Source organism: Lipomyces japonicus (genome assembly GCF_038497905.1).
Source record: "Lipomyces japonicus strain CBS 7319 unplaced genomic scaffold V1514scaffold_8, whole genome shotgun sequence".
NCBI classification, from domain to species: domain Eukaryota; kingdom Fungi; phylum Ascomycota; class Lipomycetes; order Lipomycetales; family Lipomycetaceae; genus Lipomyces; species Lipomyces japonicus.
The window spans coordinates 264,448-279,826 of NW_027117820.1; the positions used below are offsets into that span (position 1 = coordinate 264,448).

A 15,379-nucleotide genomic window follows, 5' to 3' on the forward strand; every position below is an offset into this window, starting at 1 on the left:
GTACAAACCCCTTTGATAATTACAGAAAATTACAATGAAAAGAAAAGTATATAAATGTCACTGTTAATGGAGTTATATGTCTACTATGGAAATATAATAGAATGAAAGCAATGTATAACACCCCACCCTTATTGTACAATAATAATAAGAATAAGAATTACAAAACCAACACCGACCATGTATTTAATATTTGTTCTCGTCTCAGTCTTATAGATTCTTTCTTTCTAATTCTTCAATTAATTTCTGAAGCTTGCTCTTTTTTGCTTGAAGAGATTCGATGTATTCAACAACATGCTGCAATACTGTGCTTTTGCTCAACCCACCAGCTCGAAGAACTGGTACTAAACTGCAGATTTCGTCAAATCCATTCTTAATAATATCTCGCCTCTTCTTTTCAGACGAAATATGATTTTTCCTGCGCTGGGCATCTGTTAAAAGTTCTCGTTCAACGGCAGGAGTAGATTGCCGTCGAAATCGTTTACTATCCAATTGCTGTTCATCGTGTAATTTTGGAGGAGTGGGATCTCGTTGTTCTTGGATTTGCCTTTTATTGTTTTGGGGAGGCGAAATAGAAGTGAATGACAAACTTGGTGCAGATGGTGATGGTGATTTTGAAGAACTAAATTCATCAGTTTGCTCGAGCTCATTGTGCTGCGGTGGTTGCTGTGGTTCTAACAATGTTTGTGACTCTAATCGTGGTTGTGATGACGATTGTATTTCTTGTTGTGATTGTTCTGGTGGGTCAGATATTGGGATGTTGTCGCTTATTAATAAAGAAGTTTCGTGCTGCCGTGATTGCAATAATGATTGCGAACCGAATTGTTGAGTGTGGTAATTACCGTGCATAGCATGAAAATTTGAGTTATCAAGCACTGCTTCTTCGTTAATCCATACACTACCATCCTGTGACATTTTACTTAATATTTCTGATGCAGTTATTTGCTGTGATTCTCCATGAACAGGAGTAATAAATGAAGAAGATGCAGATGATAGTGATTGTTGTTGTTGTTGCTGTTCAGAAGAAGGAGCGGCACTAAATCCAGATTTTTGAAACCTCGGATCGGAACCCCATGCTAAGCCTTGCTTCCTCTGAGCAGCACGTAGTAAACTTGCCCGATCTTCAACAGTAAATTTACCAGCGCGAATGGAATCAAAAGTAAGAGGTGGAGGACCAGGCTGCTCGCCTGGTGATAGTAAAGGCAGCTGCACCGAATGCCTAGGGATATGAGACGGAGGAGCGTCGATTAGCCCGTCATTCATAGAAGGTCTGGGTAAAACAGACAACGGCAAGACTGATGGCTGCTGTATGAATGAAGGCGAGGGTAAAGTCACCGGAGGCGGCGAGTTATTTGATGTAGGTGAATTGAACGGCCAGGATGGTAATGTGTCAGGCAGTACCGGATCAAAAATGAAATCAGAGTCTAAAGCAAGCTTATCAAGAAACGCAGTGTAAGCTGAAGACTCTCTGTCATCAAGAAGAGCAGCACCTGGTGGTAGATTAGGTGGTGGGAAATGTTCGTCAAGAAATGAGGAATCCAGGGCCGGCCTGGGATTGCTGCGAGAAATAGACGAGTCCGTCGTGGTCATAGTGTTTCCATGTGACTGCGACATAGACATTTTAGAGACCTCAGCAGGCTTAGTAGATGTCATGCTGAGTTAAACATGCCTCTGATGCTGAATTGGCCGGAAAACAAATTTGCGGAGGTAGGTTCTCAACAATGAATGACAATAATGGAAGAACACTAACACAGGAGGAGACTGCTGAATCAAACTAAAATGTAAACAAATAAATAAACACCCTGATAAAGGCTTAAACCACCGAGATATTGAAGCACAAAGCGATATTGAGGAGCAAAGTGAACGTTGCAACGTTAATTCTAATTCCTTCTTGGGTCGAAATTGTCACGAGGAGTTCTTCACATGCATGTGGCTGGTGAATGTGGCACAAATCATCTGTAACGCCACAGGCTTAATTAATACAAGATGAAAAGTGTACGAATATAGCAAATCTGCATGGAGCAAAATTCATTAAATTACAAAATGTATGTGATATGGCCAAAAAAAAAAAAAAAAAAAAATCAAATTAGTTCTGATGCAATCATAAAGCTACTAGTTGCTCTACCGTCTCTTCCTGCACAGCACTGTTAATTCCTAACTTTTGGCCCTCTCTCTCATAGGACAAGACCCGAGAAAAATAGAATGGCTTATCGTGCTTCAACGCGAATTCCTATAGAGACTATTAGCATATCGTAGTTACAGTCCAAATATCATCAAGCTTTACTCACCATTCGCTCTTCGGTAAGCCTGTTAAAACTCCAAAACCCAACCCAATTCAGACGATTATGTCGTCCTCGTCCTGACGATTTAATCTAAAACAAGTGTAAGTCAAGAAATTGTTATACTTTACGTGCAGTATATAACTTACGTCTAATTCTTGTAAAAACAAATACTTCGCAACCGGTGCCTGTGATTCAATTCTCAACCTTCCGTCCATAGACATCTTCCAAGTGCCTTTGAAGATGCCTCGTCGCTGCATGGTCCGGTGAAATTCGGGCACAACCTCAATCGGCTCTCGGGTTGTCAAATGAAGAATGCAAGTTCCGCCATCAAAGAATCGAACTGAAAAGCACGAGTTAATTATGTGGCAACCAAAAAAAAAAATTTAGAGCATTTCATTTACCGTATCTATAATACGTCACAATGTGAAATGGCGTGCTCCATGTTTCTGCTAGTCCGGGCCGATGATAATTGCAAATGCTAATATATATTCCATTGAACTGAACCCTAGGCCGTTCTAAAAACATCTGCCGCCAACTGTCATTCCAAAGACGAACAGCTTCTTCTTCGTCAACTTCTTCTTCATAGGCCATTCTCGGGTATTCCTTCATGCACAAATTCCTCCATAATTTCTGATCTGAATATGCCAAATATGCAAGCTTTCGGCATGTGTATGTTGTCTTCGTGAACGAATTCAAGTCACCAAGCGCCAACATTCTTAAAATCTTTGACGTAATCTCATTTGGAAGCATGGTTAATGGACACGGAAGTTCCTCATCTTCAGGATGGGCTTCAAGTTCAGAATATTCTGAAAGCAATGACGACGTTTTCGCAGTCGGTAATGAACTTGTAGTGACTTTCTTTGATGGCGTTGGTTGCGGATTTGAAAACAAGTTGCTAGGAAAATGCTTGTTCTTGTATAACTTGTCCACTGTCTCATCAAGCTTTGAACTTTTTAGCTCTGCACACAACAATAACAAATTAATGATAAAATACTAGTTATTACTTACTTTAAATGCTTGTCGATAAAACTTTAGCGCATCTGCTAATTGCCCAATTTTCTCCTTCTCGACGGCAGCCTCATATATTTTCAAAGCTCGTTCCGCCCTCCCCAAACTTCCCTCTTCAACATCATTTTTTGTTTCTGCAGTTGATGCCTCAATATTCTCTACTGGCTGTTCTTCTATCTTTGGATCTGACGCCAACTTGTTTCCTGGAGCCCGACGTTTTCTATCTGCATTATTCACTGAAGATTCAATTAACTCTAGTTCAAAATTCAAGTCAAGCTGAGCCACACTTTGCACAAGCTCCTCTGTGGAAGATTTGAGGCCATCTTCGTCGTCCAATTGAGAAGGTTCTTCATTATCATGTAAATTTTTAGATGCTGCTGCCGCCAAAGTCTGCTGTGCCTTCGGCGCCATGGAAGCGCCGGGCCGAAAACTTCTCACATTAGCATTATTGCTCGTGCTTTCACCCAAGTCCATAGGTTCCTTTCTCCTCTCCCTCACTTCCTTCTGCCATTCTGCTCTAAACTTTGCCAGGTCGGCTTCCCTTGATGGCGTAGTCGTCATGATATATTGCGTGTCGGAATATACACGTTCTTGTTGATTAACCGTTTCTTTTATAAATAATCAACAATTCCATTACATGAGCGACCCACAAAACAAGATCTTTTGAAACTCAGAAACGTCGCCACCTACAGAGTCGACGAGTTCATTCAAGCCGTCATCGCCATACTTTAATGGATATCGCGATACGCAGGTTCCAAGGTTCGGGGTTTGGTTGCGTTAAACGCTTAAATTGGAGCGGTTTCGGTTCACAATTATTGTGGGTGACATTTCGGGCCCATTTCGCTCGGTTTCTATTTCACAGTGCCTTGGGTCACCACCGCCCGGGAATCGCTTTCATCATTTGTGAGAAATCAAAAGATTGTACAGCTATTTAGCATGACTATCTCAATATCAAGAGATAGCGGCATCAAACCGGTAAGTTATTTGACTTGATTGATGATTACGATCTGGATCGGTCGGGGGTGGGGCAAGACGACTGACAATGCCGCAGTACTACACGCAGAAGATCGAGGAAACTGAGCTTCAGATAAACGAGAAGACTCAAAACCTGAGACGGTTGGAAGCACAGAGAAATGCTCTTAATGCGAAAGGTTGGTTACAAGATTAATTTATTTAATTGATTGGTTTATTGATTAGTTAGTTCGTCTTTTGAGAGAAGAATTGCAGCTACTTCAAGAACCAGGTTCATATGTCGGCGAAGTCGTCAAGGCCATGGGCAAAACCAAAGTGTTAGTCAAGGTTCATCCCGAGGGCAAATATGTCGTAGATATTGCGTCCGACATTGATATCAAAAAGATCACGCCAAGTTTGAGGGTGTGCTTGAGATCGGACACTTACACGCTTCATCAAATCCTACCCAACAAGGTCGATCCGCTCGTTTCGCTGATGATGGTTGAGAAAGTTCCTGACAGTACTTATGAGATGGTTGGTGGTTTGGATAAGCAGATTAAGGAGATTAAGGAGGTCATTGAATTACCCGTAAAGCATCCGGAACTGTTTGAATCTTTGGGTATTGCCCAACCTAAGGGAGTGTTGCTATATGGTCCTCCAGGAACTGGAAAAACCTTACTTGCCCGTGCGGTAGCTCATCATACGGAATGCAAGTTTATCCGTGTCAGTGGTTCTGAATTGGTGCAGAAATACATTGGCGAGGGTTCGCGAATGGTCAGAGAATTGTTTGTAATGGCTAGAGAGCACGCTCCCAGTATTATTTTTATGGATGAAATTGATTCGATTGGATCTAGTCGAGTAGAGGGAAGCAGTGGTGGTGACTCTGAAGTTCAAAGAACCATGCTGGAACTTCTCAATCAGCTGGATGGGTTCGAATCTACAAAAAACATCAAGGTCATTATGGCAACCAATCGTTTGGATATTTTGGATCCGGCTTTACTCCGACCTGGTAGAATCGATCGAAAGATTGAATTTCCTCCTCCAACTTTGGAGGCGCGAACTGATATTCTGAGAATTCATTCGCGTTCCATGAACTTGACTCGCGGGATCAATCTGCGAAAGATTGCCGAGAAAATGGGCGGCTGCTCTGGTGCAGAGGTTAAGGGCGTGTGCACGGAAGCGGGCATGTACGCGCTTCGTGAGCGACGGATTCATGTCACTCAAGAAGACTTTGAACTCGCGGTCGCCAAGGTTCTTTCTCGTAACGACGAGGGTCAAATCTCGTTGAGGAAATTGTTTAAGTGAATGCATTTTGTCGTTGATACTCAAATAAGTTTAAATTATTAGTATTGTTCGCTATTGTCGCTATTATTCGTACCTTTTTTATGGTGCTCAAGTGTCATGCATGTTAGTATTGTTCATGTGCATTGTTGTTCGCCCCTGTAAAGTCCAGCGACGGGCACGTGACACGTAGTCAACGGCCCCTAATTGATTAAAATCAATATAAAGAGACGTGTCCTGCTTCATTACAATCGTTTTTAAGTACACCTACTTAGTTAACTTTTTTAAAATTCAACTGACCAAATAAACTGTCATGCCTTCCGAGGACTGGTCTCCGCGGAATGAAGCAGTAAGTCAATTTTGTTCTATCTTTTGAACCAACTCCATCTCACCACGTTGTTTTTCACAGATTGTTCTCGGACCGTATTCATACCTGGCTTCACATCCGGGAAAGGACATTCGAAAAATTTGCATAGATGCGTTTAATTTTTGGTTAAACGTATCAGAAGATTCTTTACAGATCATAGGTCGTGCCATTGCTATGCTTCACACTGCTTCGTTGTTGTAAGTAAACTCAGATCACTTGATCTGTCCTGCAGAATTTTAATTACTAATCTTTTTTTTATTTTCATGTTTTTTTAGGGTCGATGATGTAGAAGATTCGGCCACGCTTCGGCGGGGATTTCCAGTTGCTCATAACGTCTATGGCGTTGCTCAGACGATTAACGCGTCAAACTACGTTTACTTCCAAGCTCTCCGTGAACTTTTAAAGCTGAACAACCCTGTTGTCTACAAGATCTATACCGACGAACTTATTAATCTTCATCGTGGTCAGGGCTTGGATCTTTACTGGAGGGACTCGCTTGTATGTCCGTCCGAGGACGAATACATTAGCATGGTCAATAACAGTACGTAGCTTGCTTTTCCAAGTTTTTTGGGATTTTTCTAACATTGTTATTTTTCAGAAACCGGAGGATTATTTCGGCTTGCAGTAAAACTAATGCAAGCAGAATCAAACAATAAAGTGTAGGTTAACTTGTTTTTTGTGGCACAAATTTTGTTGATATATTAACATCACCAGTGAGTTTGTGCATCTGGCGAATCTTATTGGCATACTTTATCAGATCCGGGATGACTATCTAAACCTACAATCAGATCAATACTCCAAAAATAAGGGGTTTTGTGAAGACCTTACAGAGGGAAAATTTTCATTTCCTATAATACACAGCATTACTCATGACAAATCTAATCAGCAAATTCTTAGTATGTTCATTCTTTTTTTTTTTTTTGAAGTCTTCATGGCTAATCATGATTTTTTTTTAATTGCCGCTCAATAGACATTTTAAAGCAGCATTCTACGGACGACTCATTAAAACAATATGCGGTCTCATACATGCGCGACATCACGCACTCGTTTGACTATACGTTGAAACAAATGGCCCTATATGAGCAAAAGATCAGGGAAGAAATTGCCCGCTTAAATCTTGCGGAAAATCCGCTAATTGAAAAAATTCTTAAAGGTTTAACTGTATGATTTGTGCTTTCTTTATCATATTGGCGTTGGTGCGTTTTTTTTATTGGCTTTGTTATTTTGTCCCTACGAGTGGTGCGGGTATTGTTATTTTGCATTGATGCATAGTTTATTCTATTACAATTAACAATAGTTTATAAAATATATCTGATTTATACATTACATTATAAGATTAGCACGAGGCCGTTCTTGGCAATCCAAAGCCCAGATGCAATTGTGCAAGCGGCGAACCATTCTGACCGCCTCTGCTCGGGTTGCTAGTACGATCAAAAAACTTGATTCCGTGTTGTTTTCATGACGATCCTCATTTTGATTTTGAATATAAAACACGGACTCGTGCATGTGTCCTTGAAGGTTAAATTTTGGTGAAATTGCCTGATACAAGTTTTCTCGCGTGGTATGCGATGGCAGGTTGGACAGCAGTACTCGCCTGTCCCAGTCTAATCCTTCTTCGTCGTTGTTCTTATCATAATCATCATCATCACCATCACGGTCCACCCGGTCCGCAGTAGTTTCGGCAAACGACACATTAAATCTGCGCCCATATATGCCACATTTGTCGGCAATATTTTTAAACCATTCCGCCACTGTCGGTGATTCAAATTGAAGCCGGAATGTGTTGTCAATTTGTTTAAAATTTAAATCCAATACTGGTAAATCTATTTCATATCATGTTAGCAAACGCCTGTTTGCAGAAAAAAAACTGTTCACTCTTGGTATCTCACATGTGAAATGCAAATCGCGAATAATCTTATTGGCTGCCTGCTCGTCTTTTGATTTATGATGCAAATATCGTGATATTATCCGGATAAGATCATTTTTTTTCATCCATGTTGCATCAGTTTGCAAATATAACGTCCTGGAATTGTTTGAATTGTTAATTTGCTCTTTTTTCTTGCGCGAGTTGTGATCTTGCGATTGAGGAGTTTCAAACAAGACTGAAATGATCTTGTCAACCCGGCGCAAACTTTCCCGTAATATTTCTTCTTTGCCTCTTTTGCCCTTACATTTTTTTTTATATGATGATAGAATTGATTTTGACCTGTGATTATCTTTTTCCGATATTGATTTTTTTGACCATGATGATTGCTCAACCGGGTTGATTGATTTGACAGTCGATTGAGACGAGTAAAAGCAAAGCCGGCAATTTGCGCATCTGAAATTCAAATGAACCGTTCTGCTTGATGCTCTTAAAGAAAACCTGGAAAACATTGAATCATTTTATATGATAATTAATTTAGTATATATTTTCTTTCTGCTTTTTTTTTTTTTCAAAAGGTGTAAGTAAAATCAATGGTTTTCCTGATTGTGCGATTTTACAATGTTCAAATGTGCATTTTTAAATTGATAATTCTGGCGTCAAAATCCATGGAAGCAAACTTTAAAATTTAAGCGTGAAGTCAGTCCACCGGCTGAGGAAAAAAAAAAAATAGTTAGTACGTAAATATTATTTGCGGTTCATTAAAAGCAACGGCAGATACTAACATTACCGTCTGACTGTAATGATTTCATTATAATTTTTATTTTTATTTGTTTGAAGGAAAAAAAAAAAAAAAAAAAAAAAAGGAACTGCAAAATGACTGCAGATCAAGCTGCACAGAACGGGTTGACGCGAGCTCCTATTGAGGTCACAAAGAAAACCAAACGAAGCAAGACCAACCATAACACTACACTCACAGTTTTGCGAAATCATCCGCTTGGAATTCAGCCAATTGGGAATTTAATTGTGACCGATAAGAATGACGAACAAACAAGAAGCAGTCAAGACTTGCGAGCCAGGCAATTGGGAAGCTTCGCGAGGTTGCCAGATGAGTTGATCTTGCTTTTTTTGCAGACATTGGACGCACGACAAGTCAGGTTTTTGGGATATACCAGTCGCATATTTAATGCGTTTGCATCGCAGGAAGAGATTTGGAAGCAACTCTATGTTGAATCTCGAAAATCGCCTGCCAGGTGGTGCGGCACATGGCGGCGAACATATTACGAACTTGACGAAACCTTGGAAGCAGCCAATTTCACCTGCTCAAATTTTTACTCTGACGTTTTGTATCGTCCTTTTTTCTGCTCGGCGATTAATCTGACAGAGTATTTGCGTGCAACGTCAAAATCATCCATAAGACGACTTAAACAATCACCAACCCAAGAGGAATTTGATTCAAAACTGGCATATGAGCCGTTTATTATTGAATCACATTTATGGCCAGCATGGAAAATTTTTGATTTGGCAAAAGAGTACGGCTCAATTGATTTTATTCAAGAAGCAGTAAGATGGAAACTTGATGTTTATGATCAATACATGGATTCCAATAAGGACGAAAGTCCGTTGTACTTATTCGATAAGGAATTTGCAGACAAGACAGAGTTGGCCAAACAATATGAAGTTCCAACGATATTTAAAACCGATTATTTTAACCTGTTGGGATCAATCAGGCCAGATTACAGATGGATTATTATCGGACCGGAACGAAGTGGCAGTACGTTTCACAAGGATCCAAACAACACGTCTGCTTGGAATGCGATAATTGAGGGAGAAAAATACTGGGTCATGTTCCCACCAGATTCATTACCTCCTGGCGTGTTCACGACCGAGGATGAAAGCGAAGTCACGAGCCCGTTATCGATCGCGGAATGGTTTCTTAGTTTCCACAAGGTTGCAATTTCAACACTGGGTTTTGTGGATGGGTTTTGCAAGAAAGGAGAGGTCTTGCACGTGCCATCTGGGTGGTGGCATTTGGTGGTCAACCTGGCGCCCACGATTGCAATCACGCAGAATTTCGTGCCACGAGCTCATGTATTAAAAGTCTTAAAATTTTTCAAGGACAAAAAAAATCAGGTTTCAGGATTTAATTGCGGCAATCAAGGTTCAGAATCTAGGCATGGCAATGATGATGATGATGACGAGCAACCTGACGTGGACTTGTTTGAAATTTTTTTACAAAAAATAAGACATGATGCGGATAACATACCAGGCGAAACAATTTCGCGAATAGAGAATTGGGTTGAATCTTTAACAAGGGAATCTAAATGGGACAGGTTAGTGGATGACAAGTCCTCATCATTTAATTTTGGATTTGCAGACAGTGACGAGGAATAGGTTTAAAAATTTATTGTAATATAGTAGTATTTAATATTCAAGAGTCTAGTGAATATCATGGTCACTACTTCTCTCTCTCTTTTTTTTTTTGGTTTCCTGCTAATTCTTAAATTCATAAATGCCTCCCTTGTCGGCCACGTCAAGTTCAATCTTGGCCTCAGGAATCGCGACCCCATCAACTTCGATGCCACCAGACACGTGATCGCCAGGCTTGATGGAGCCAACACCCTTGGGAGTGCCGGTTAAAACAATATCACCAGGTTGAAGAGTCATGACTGAAGAAATTGCAGACAAAATTTCAGGAATGGGCCAAATCATGAGCTTGGTGGAATCCTTTTGGTTTGGTGGGGATTGATTGTTGACGGAAAGCCATAACGTAACATCTGCCGGGTTTGGAATCTTGGACTTTGGAATAAATGTTCTAAATTCCAATTTAGTCAAAAAAAGAGGAAAAAAAAAAAAAAACTTACGACAGAGGCAAAAAGGTGTCGAAACCTTTGGCGGTCGTCCACGGCAGTCCCTTCTTTTTAATTTCATCTTGCACGTTTCTGCCAGTTAAATCAATCGCCAGTGCATATCCTTAAAATTCAAAACATATATTCAATCAATATCAGTTGGTGAACAAACGTTCAGGCTCAGCTTACCATCAATTGCGTCAAGATATTCTTTCTCGACTTCGGCCTTGTCTCGACCAGCAACCTTAAAGTCCTTAACCTCTTTACCCAAAATAAATGCCAATTCAACCTCAAAATGAACATTAACACCTTTGGGAATAAGAATTGGTCCATTACCCGGTAACAAAATCGAAGATGGTGGTTTTAAGAAAAAAAATGGCGCGGTTGGCCTGACATTGGATAATTCCTTAATGTGGTCAACGTAATTGCGACCAATGCACACGACCTTGCGCGCTCGTTCAGCGAATGCCACAGACATGATAAAATTGACAAGAGAAGGTTTATATTCTGCCTTTTTAATCAATTGATTGTAAGTTACCTCGAGTGGATTCACGATTTATGTACCTGTAAGCGCGTCAATGATTGTGGTGAAGTTGCGCCATTTCATTGGGGCAAGAATGCTTATTGACGTCAATATCTATCGACGGAACATCCGCACTTACTAATCGTTGTCCGAAGCTCGGAATTATACTGTAAACACCCATTTTCAGAGCAAGAATTAATCGTGATACAACTGTCAAAAAGAACATGTTGCTTAGTATATTTACAAGCGGCAAAAAAAAATAACATTTGTCAAACCATGTATTTATATAAACAACTCACAATTAGCTTCCTCTTTTACGTTTATATCCCTTTCCAAAACGAAAAAAAAAAATTGCATGCGCACCACAATAAAGATAAAGTATGGCAAAATTAAAAATAAACCTTGTGAATTTTAAAAGAAAAGACATAAAAAAAATTAATAATATTATTGTTGTTTTAGATTAAATGTATATCCATCACTGGTCCAGTTCCAAAGTTCGGGTAAGGGTGCGGTCCGCCGGGAATAATTGATGATAACTTGGCTTCACCGGTAAGTCCAGAAAACCAGAACCCGGCCATGACGACAATATAAGCCAAGATAAGAATCGAACCTTTAAAATAATTTGATCGTCCTTCAGCGTATATGTATGAAAGCAAAAAAACGCAAAGCACAACCACGACCAAATCCCATCTTGGAAAAACCAACCTAACAAAAAAAAATGATTAATAATGAGATCTACCAACAAAAACCTGTTTAACAAAAACCAATAACTTACGAAAACGTGTAATCACGGAGATTTTGAGATTGCCCAGATGACCAAACTGAAAACAAAATAAGAGCAGGGATCTGCAACAAGCAAACTTGAAGCACGTAAGCGGAACCAATTTCCATGGACAAGGCAATATTGCCGTTCATGGCAAACGAGATTGCATTAAGAAACTCAGTTGTGTTGGGAACAAGTGCGAAAAGGGTAATACCAAGAAATTTTTCATCGATAGATACGGAATCAAGTACAACGTCAACTGTATCCACCAAGATCTCAGCAATAACCGCATACAAAATGGTAGCTCCAAGAAGAATGATTGTAGATTTGAATCGACTCCAATTAGGAGCATCATGCCCTCCAGATGCTGCATGTTGTTCTTCCACAAGATTTGAAACTTCAGCGATGTTAGTTTGCTCAGGTTCTTGTGATGTCTTCGATTTGACAGATGCTGATTTTGATTTAAACAAATTGCGCACACTTCCACGTCGGGTAGTTCCATTTGGCGAAATGCTATTCAAACTGGCTTGTGAATTAGTTGTCGTCAACTCGGGCCTAACTTTTTTACCCTTCGACTCAAATTTCGCTTCCGCAATATTGTCATTGTTATCGTCACCAGTTGTTTTTACCCAATCATTCGTCGCTTCATCGATTGGCAAATCGATCAACGGTAATTCTTGATGTCCGTCGTGATTTACACTGCCTAATAATGAAATCTATAATAAAACACTCGAATCAGAAGTACGTTCATTACCAACTAAAAAAAAAAAAAATTTAATTACCGTTCTGGAATTCGATGACGTATTTCCGTCAACATTGATAGGCGCTGCTGCTGTGGACGGTACTGTTTCAGGCTTGGGTGCATTGTCGGATGCCTGCCAAATCATCGCGGCATGAGTGCGCAGTGTAAACCATAAACCAATAATGTATGAAATAAAAAGGAGAACCGCACAAAGATAAGAAAACGGCTTTACCGAATTGCGATAAAACTCGTCATTAATCAATGGATCCAAGAAAAATTGACATCTTCTGCACACTGACGGGCCAGGAAATTCCTCTTCGCGGTCAGGACTGCAAGGGACGCAATTCAATTGATACTAGTAAAAATGTTATTAGCATATATCTGGTGCATGTATATAATATTTAAACAAACTTACCGAGCCATAAATTTGGTAAAACAAAGTAGGAGCAAATGCAGCAATGATGGCAAACAGTAACATGGTCGAACTCACGCCGGCAGATTTCGGATTATATCTTTGAGTCTTGCGTTTGATGGCACCTGAACACATGGACAACCCAGGCATAAGTAACACGCCAGCCAATATAGAACCGACAACAGAACCTTCGACTAAGCGTCCCTTGCCCTCAGTGAGCGCAACACAGTAAAGAAACACTTCAACAACCGTGGAGAATAATGCATTAATTGCAGCTCCCATGCCCATGGAGGACTGTGCAGAAATTGAAGCTACTGCTTGGCCAATAAAATATGCAAGCGGAATAACCGATCCCAATCCAAGCAAGAATATGACACCGGGAGAAGTAATGAACGTATTTGGACCCAAAATTTTTGAAATAAGATACTGATCAAAAATGGTAAATACGACAATGAAAACCAGATTCATAAGAAAAACGTTGGTACCATCAACTGTATACTTGTAGTAATTCCAACCAAAAGCTCTATACGTGCAAAGCAAAATTGTACTGTTTCTTGTCGATTCTTGCGCACTTCTAGTAATTGGGCCATCGTGATGAAATGAAAGAGCAAGCGGATGACGTCTTAAATGTGAACAAAGATGAAACGCAACACGAGCCATGGGGATGGAGAACACCAAAAACCATGAAATTGCGGAGACGATAAGCAGGGATGGATATACCAGTAAGTAAAACCATGTGAAAAACAAAATTCTACCTAAGTTCCATTCACCTCTGCCAAACAATCGGCGCTTGACCAAATAAGGCACCTCGTCAAATTCCTGTGAGCCAATCGACGTCGATGATGGACCAGCCTCGTCAGTGTCGGAACTTGTTGAACCTGAGCCATCATTAGGCCTGCCATTTCTGTTCAGCAGTCCCTCGGTTTCAGTGATGGGCTCAAGACCATTTTGCCGTGTTGGTATACTGCGATGAATCGTGTTTCGGCGTTTGGATGGCCCGAAAAACAAGCGACCCCTGTCGGAGCCGGTTCGCCATTCTTCGTACTCTCCCAACGACCGACCCTCGCCTTCGTCCTCAAGCGCATAATTTTCATCCTGATCAAGCTGTACAAACTTGCCAAATGGGAAGATCAAGTAATTGGCAAGATTGAAAAACGCTCGGCCGTATTCTCGAGCAGAGGCGTCCCAAGCGAATGGAGCCAAGATGAAGCAAGCTGGAATCTGTATTATAACCCATAACGGGAATCCGAAAAAAATGGCCCAAATATAATTGCCAACCCAAACCACCCATGATACTTTTTTGTCTGGCGCAGCGTGAATGTCGCCTTCAGCAAGTCGCTGAACCGAACGGTCCTTCTTGTAAAGAGCCGGCTTCCAAATACGAATACCAAATGGATGTGTCTCGTTGATTGCATCTTGGCGTTCGCGAAGAGTAAAAGACTCAATTGACGCGGTATCTGACGTGTCATCAAACTCGTCGTCGCCGTCAGTAGTATGGATGAGCGTGTCGCCAGAATCATCACCGTAGTCATCGCCAGTGGATTCCCGTGGCGGCGACACGTCATCAGGAGACAGAGAATCGCGAGCGTGCAAATCTATTTCGGAATTAGCGTAACCGTGCTGCTGCTGCTGCTGCTGTTGGTGTTGATGATGACGATGATGAACGTGGATGTGATTGCCAGTTATGGGCGTAGACGTTGCGCCCACGGATGGGTCGTCGGTGAAATGAACTTCGGATACCGGCGGACGATCATGACGATTTAAATGTGACCGTCTTCGAGAAGATGAAGGTCTGTGACGGGAAGATGAAGTGGCACCGATCCCTCGATCGTGACGAAATTCGTCACCGGCATCTTCGACAGAGAACGTCCTTGCCGAAGCAGGCGGCCGTCTGTGCGACTGGTCCATTTAAGAAAATTCACAAAAAAAAAATGGCAACAGCAAAATGAAAACAAATATCAAATGCCAATGAATGATACGTCTAATCGAATGTTTATTATTGATTGCAGGCTAGGCGTAACACCCAAGTGAGGAAGCATATAATGACTCTGACTGGGATGACGCTATCGAAACTCGAAACGTGTGTACCTGTTTATTGTGCGGCGTTGAGTTGAGCTGGCGGGGAGTTCCTTCGAGCCACCGAAAACAACCAAAACCAATGATTTAATGTATATACAATGTCTACAATGCATTATTATTATTATTATTATTATTATTTGTATCGGCATCAAATGCACACTTATATTGAAAACCAATTTGTGCCATGACTGACTTATCACCGAAGCTGGCTGGTGATGGCGCGGTTGGTATCTATTAACTACAGCTTGAACATGTAGTTAT

The 15,379-nt window shown here is 40.9% G+C and overlaps 8 protein-coding genes across 8 annotated transcripts; 3 read left to right on the forward strand and 5 right to left on the reverse strand.

The window, feature by feature from the left end:
- Positions 1–50: 50 nt before the first annotated feature.
- Positions 51–1,867, reverse strand: V1514DRAFT_327046 (uncharacterized protein). The gene has a single exon (XM_066926904.1). The coding sequence runs from the start codon at positions 1,648–1,650 to the stop codon at positions 208–210; it is 1,443 nt and encodes a 480-aa protein (XP_066784870.1). The 5' UTR covers positions 1,651–1,867; the 3' UTR covers positions 51–207.
- A 132-nt stretch (positions 1,868–1,999) lies between these two features.
- V1514DRAFT_290646 (uncharacterized protein) lies at positions 2,000–4,030 on the reverse strand. The gene is made up of 5 exons (XM_066925305.1): positions 3,288–4,030; positions 2,681–3,221; positions 2,426–2,619; positions 2,286–2,369; positions 2,000–2,227 (listed from the first exon to the last, which is right to left on the reverse strand). Exons 1-5 carry the CDS (start codon positions 3,846–3,848, stop codon positions 2,099–2,101), a joined length of 1,509 nt encoding a protein of 502 aa, XP_066784871.1. The 5' UTR covers positions 3,849–4,030; the 3' UTR covers positions 2,000–2,098.
- Positions 4,031–4,121: 91 nt separating this feature from the next.
- V1514DRAFT_327051 (P-loop containing nucleoside triphosphate hydrolase protein) lies at positions 4,122–5,762 on the forward strand. Its single transcript, XM_066926905.1, has 3 exons — positions 4,122–4,262; positions 4,339–4,438; positions 4,489–5,762. Exons 1-3 carry the CDS (start codon positions 4,224–4,226, stop codon positions 5,541–5,543), a joined length of 1,194 nt encoding a protein of 397 aa, XP_066784872.1. The 5' UTR covers positions 4,122–4,223; the 3' UTR covers positions 5,544–5,762.
- V1514DRAFT_350898 (isoprenoid synthase domain-containing protein) lies at positions 5,763–7,212 on the forward strand. Its single transcript, XM_066929430.1, has 6 exons — positions 5,763–5,868; positions 5,929–6,083; positions 6,162–6,427; positions 6,485–6,545; positions 6,601–6,782; positions 6,857–7,212. Exons 1-6 carry the CDS (start codon positions 5,833–5,835, stop codon positions 7,051–7,053), a joined length of 897 nt encoding a protein of 298 aa, XP_066784873.1. The 5' UTR covers positions 5,763–5,832; the 3' UTR covers positions 7,054–7,212.
- Positions 7,129–8,372, reverse strand: V1514DRAFT_350899 (uncharacterized protein). Its single transcript, XM_066929431.1, has 2 exons — positions 7,776–8,372; positions 7,129–7,709 (listed from the first exon to the last, which is right to left on the reverse strand). Exons 1-2 carry the CDS (start codon positions 8,260–8,262, stop codon positions 7,210–7,212), a joined length of 987 nt encoding a protein of 328 aa, XP_066784874.1. The 5' UTR covers positions 8,263–8,372; the 3' UTR covers positions 7,129–7,209.
- A 116-nt stretch (positions 8,373–8,488) lies between these two features.
- On the forward strand, positions 8,489–10,205 carry V1514DRAFT_327056 (uncharacterized protein). Its single transcript, XM_066926906.1, has one exon. The coding sequence runs from the start codon at positions 8,627–8,629 to the stop codon at positions 10,142–10,144; it is 1,518 nt and encodes a 505-aa protein (XP_066784875.1). The 5' UTR covers positions 8,489–8,626; the 3' UTR covers positions 10,145–10,205.
- Positions 10,134–11,240, reverse strand: V1514DRAFT_327059 (uncharacterized protein). Its single transcript, XM_066926907.1, has 3 exons — positions 10,789–11,240; positions 10,615–10,723; positions 10,134–10,565 (listed from the first exon to the last, which is right to left on the reverse strand). Exons 1-3 carry the CDS (start codon positions 11,075–11,077, stop codon positions 10,244–10,246), a joined length of 720 nt encoding a protein of 239 aa, XP_066784876.1. The 5' UTR covers positions 11,078–11,240; the 3' UTR covers positions 10,134–10,243.
- A 337-nt stretch (positions 11,241–11,577) lies between these two features.
- V1514DRAFT_277177 (Sodium/calcium exchanger protein-domain-containing protein) lies at positions 11,578–14,947 on the reverse strand (the record flags this gene model as incomplete). Its single annotated transcript, XM_066924947.1, is given in 4 exon segments — positions 11,578–11,827; positions 11,898–12,601; positions 12,614–12,982; positions 13,043–14,947. 4 exon segments carry the CDS (start codon positions 14,945–14,947, stop codon positions 11,578–11,580), a joined length of 3,228 nt encoding a protein of 1,075 aa, XP_066784877.1.
- Positions 14,948–15,379: the final 432 nt, after the last annotated feature.

Coding starts and splice junctions, on each gene's coding strand:
- V1514DRAFT_327046 (XM_066926904.1), bottom strand. CDS start 1,650: ATGACATCTACTAAGCCTGCTGAGGTCTCTAAAATGTCTATGTCGCAG.
- V1514DRAFT_290646 (XM_066925305.1), bottom strand. CDS start 3,848: ATGACGACTACGCCATCAAGGGAAGCCGACCTGGCAAAGTTTAGAGCA. Junction 3,222..3,287: donor TTTATCGACAAGCATTTAAA/GTAAGTAATAAC, acceptor AAAAGTTCAAAG/CTTGATGAGACAGTGGACAA. Junction 2,620..2,680: donor TGTGACGTATTATAGATACG/GTAAATGAAATG, acceptor CGTGCTTTTCAG/TTCGATTCTTTGATGGCGGA.
- V1514DRAFT_327051 (XM_066926905.1), top strand. CDS start 4,224: ATGACTATCTCAATATCAAGAGATAGCGGCATCAAACCG. Junction 4,263..4,338: donor GAGATAGCGGCATCAAACCG/GTAAGTTATTTG, acceptor ACAATGCCGCAG/TACTACACGCAGAAGATCGA. Junction 4,439..4,488: donor AAATGCTCTTAATGCGAAAG/GTTGGTTACAAG, acceptor TTGATTAGTTAG/TTCGTCTTTTGAGAGAAGAA.
- V1514DRAFT_350898 (XM_066929430.1), top strand. CDS start 5,833: ATGCCTTCCGAGGACTGGTCTCCGCGGAATGAAGCA. Junction 5,869..5,928: donor GGTCTCCGCGGAATGAAGCA/GTAAGTCAATTT, acceptor TGTTTTTCACAG/ATTGTTCTCGGACCGTATTC. Junction 6,084..6,161: donor CTTCACACTGCTTCGTTGTT/GTAAGTAAACTC, acceptor ATGTTTTTTTAG/GGTCGATGATGTAGAAGATT.
- V1514DRAFT_350899 (XM_066929431.1), bottom strand. CDS start 8,262: ATGTTTTCCAGGTTTTCTTTAAGAGCATCAAGCAGAACGGTTCATTTG. Junction 7,710..7,775: donor TCGCGATTTGCATTTCACAT/GTGAGATACCAA, acceptor GATATGAAATAG/ATTTACCAGTATTGGATTTA.
- V1514DRAFT_327056 (XM_066926906.1), top strand. CDS start 8,627: ATGACTGCAGATCAAGCTGCACAGAACGGGTTGACGCGAGCTCCTATT.
- V1514DRAFT_327059 (XM_066926907.1), bottom strand. CDS start 11,077: ATGTCTGTGGCATTCGCTGAACGAGCGCGCAAGGTCGTGTGCATTGGT. Junction 10,724..10,788: donor ATATCTTGACGCAATTGATG/GTAAGCTGAGCC, acceptor TTGAATTTTAAG/GATATGCACTGGCGATTGAT. Junction 10,566..10,614: donor GACACCTTTTTGCCTCTGTC/GTAAGTTTTTTT, acceptor ATTGGAATTTAG/AACATTTATTCCAAAGTCCA.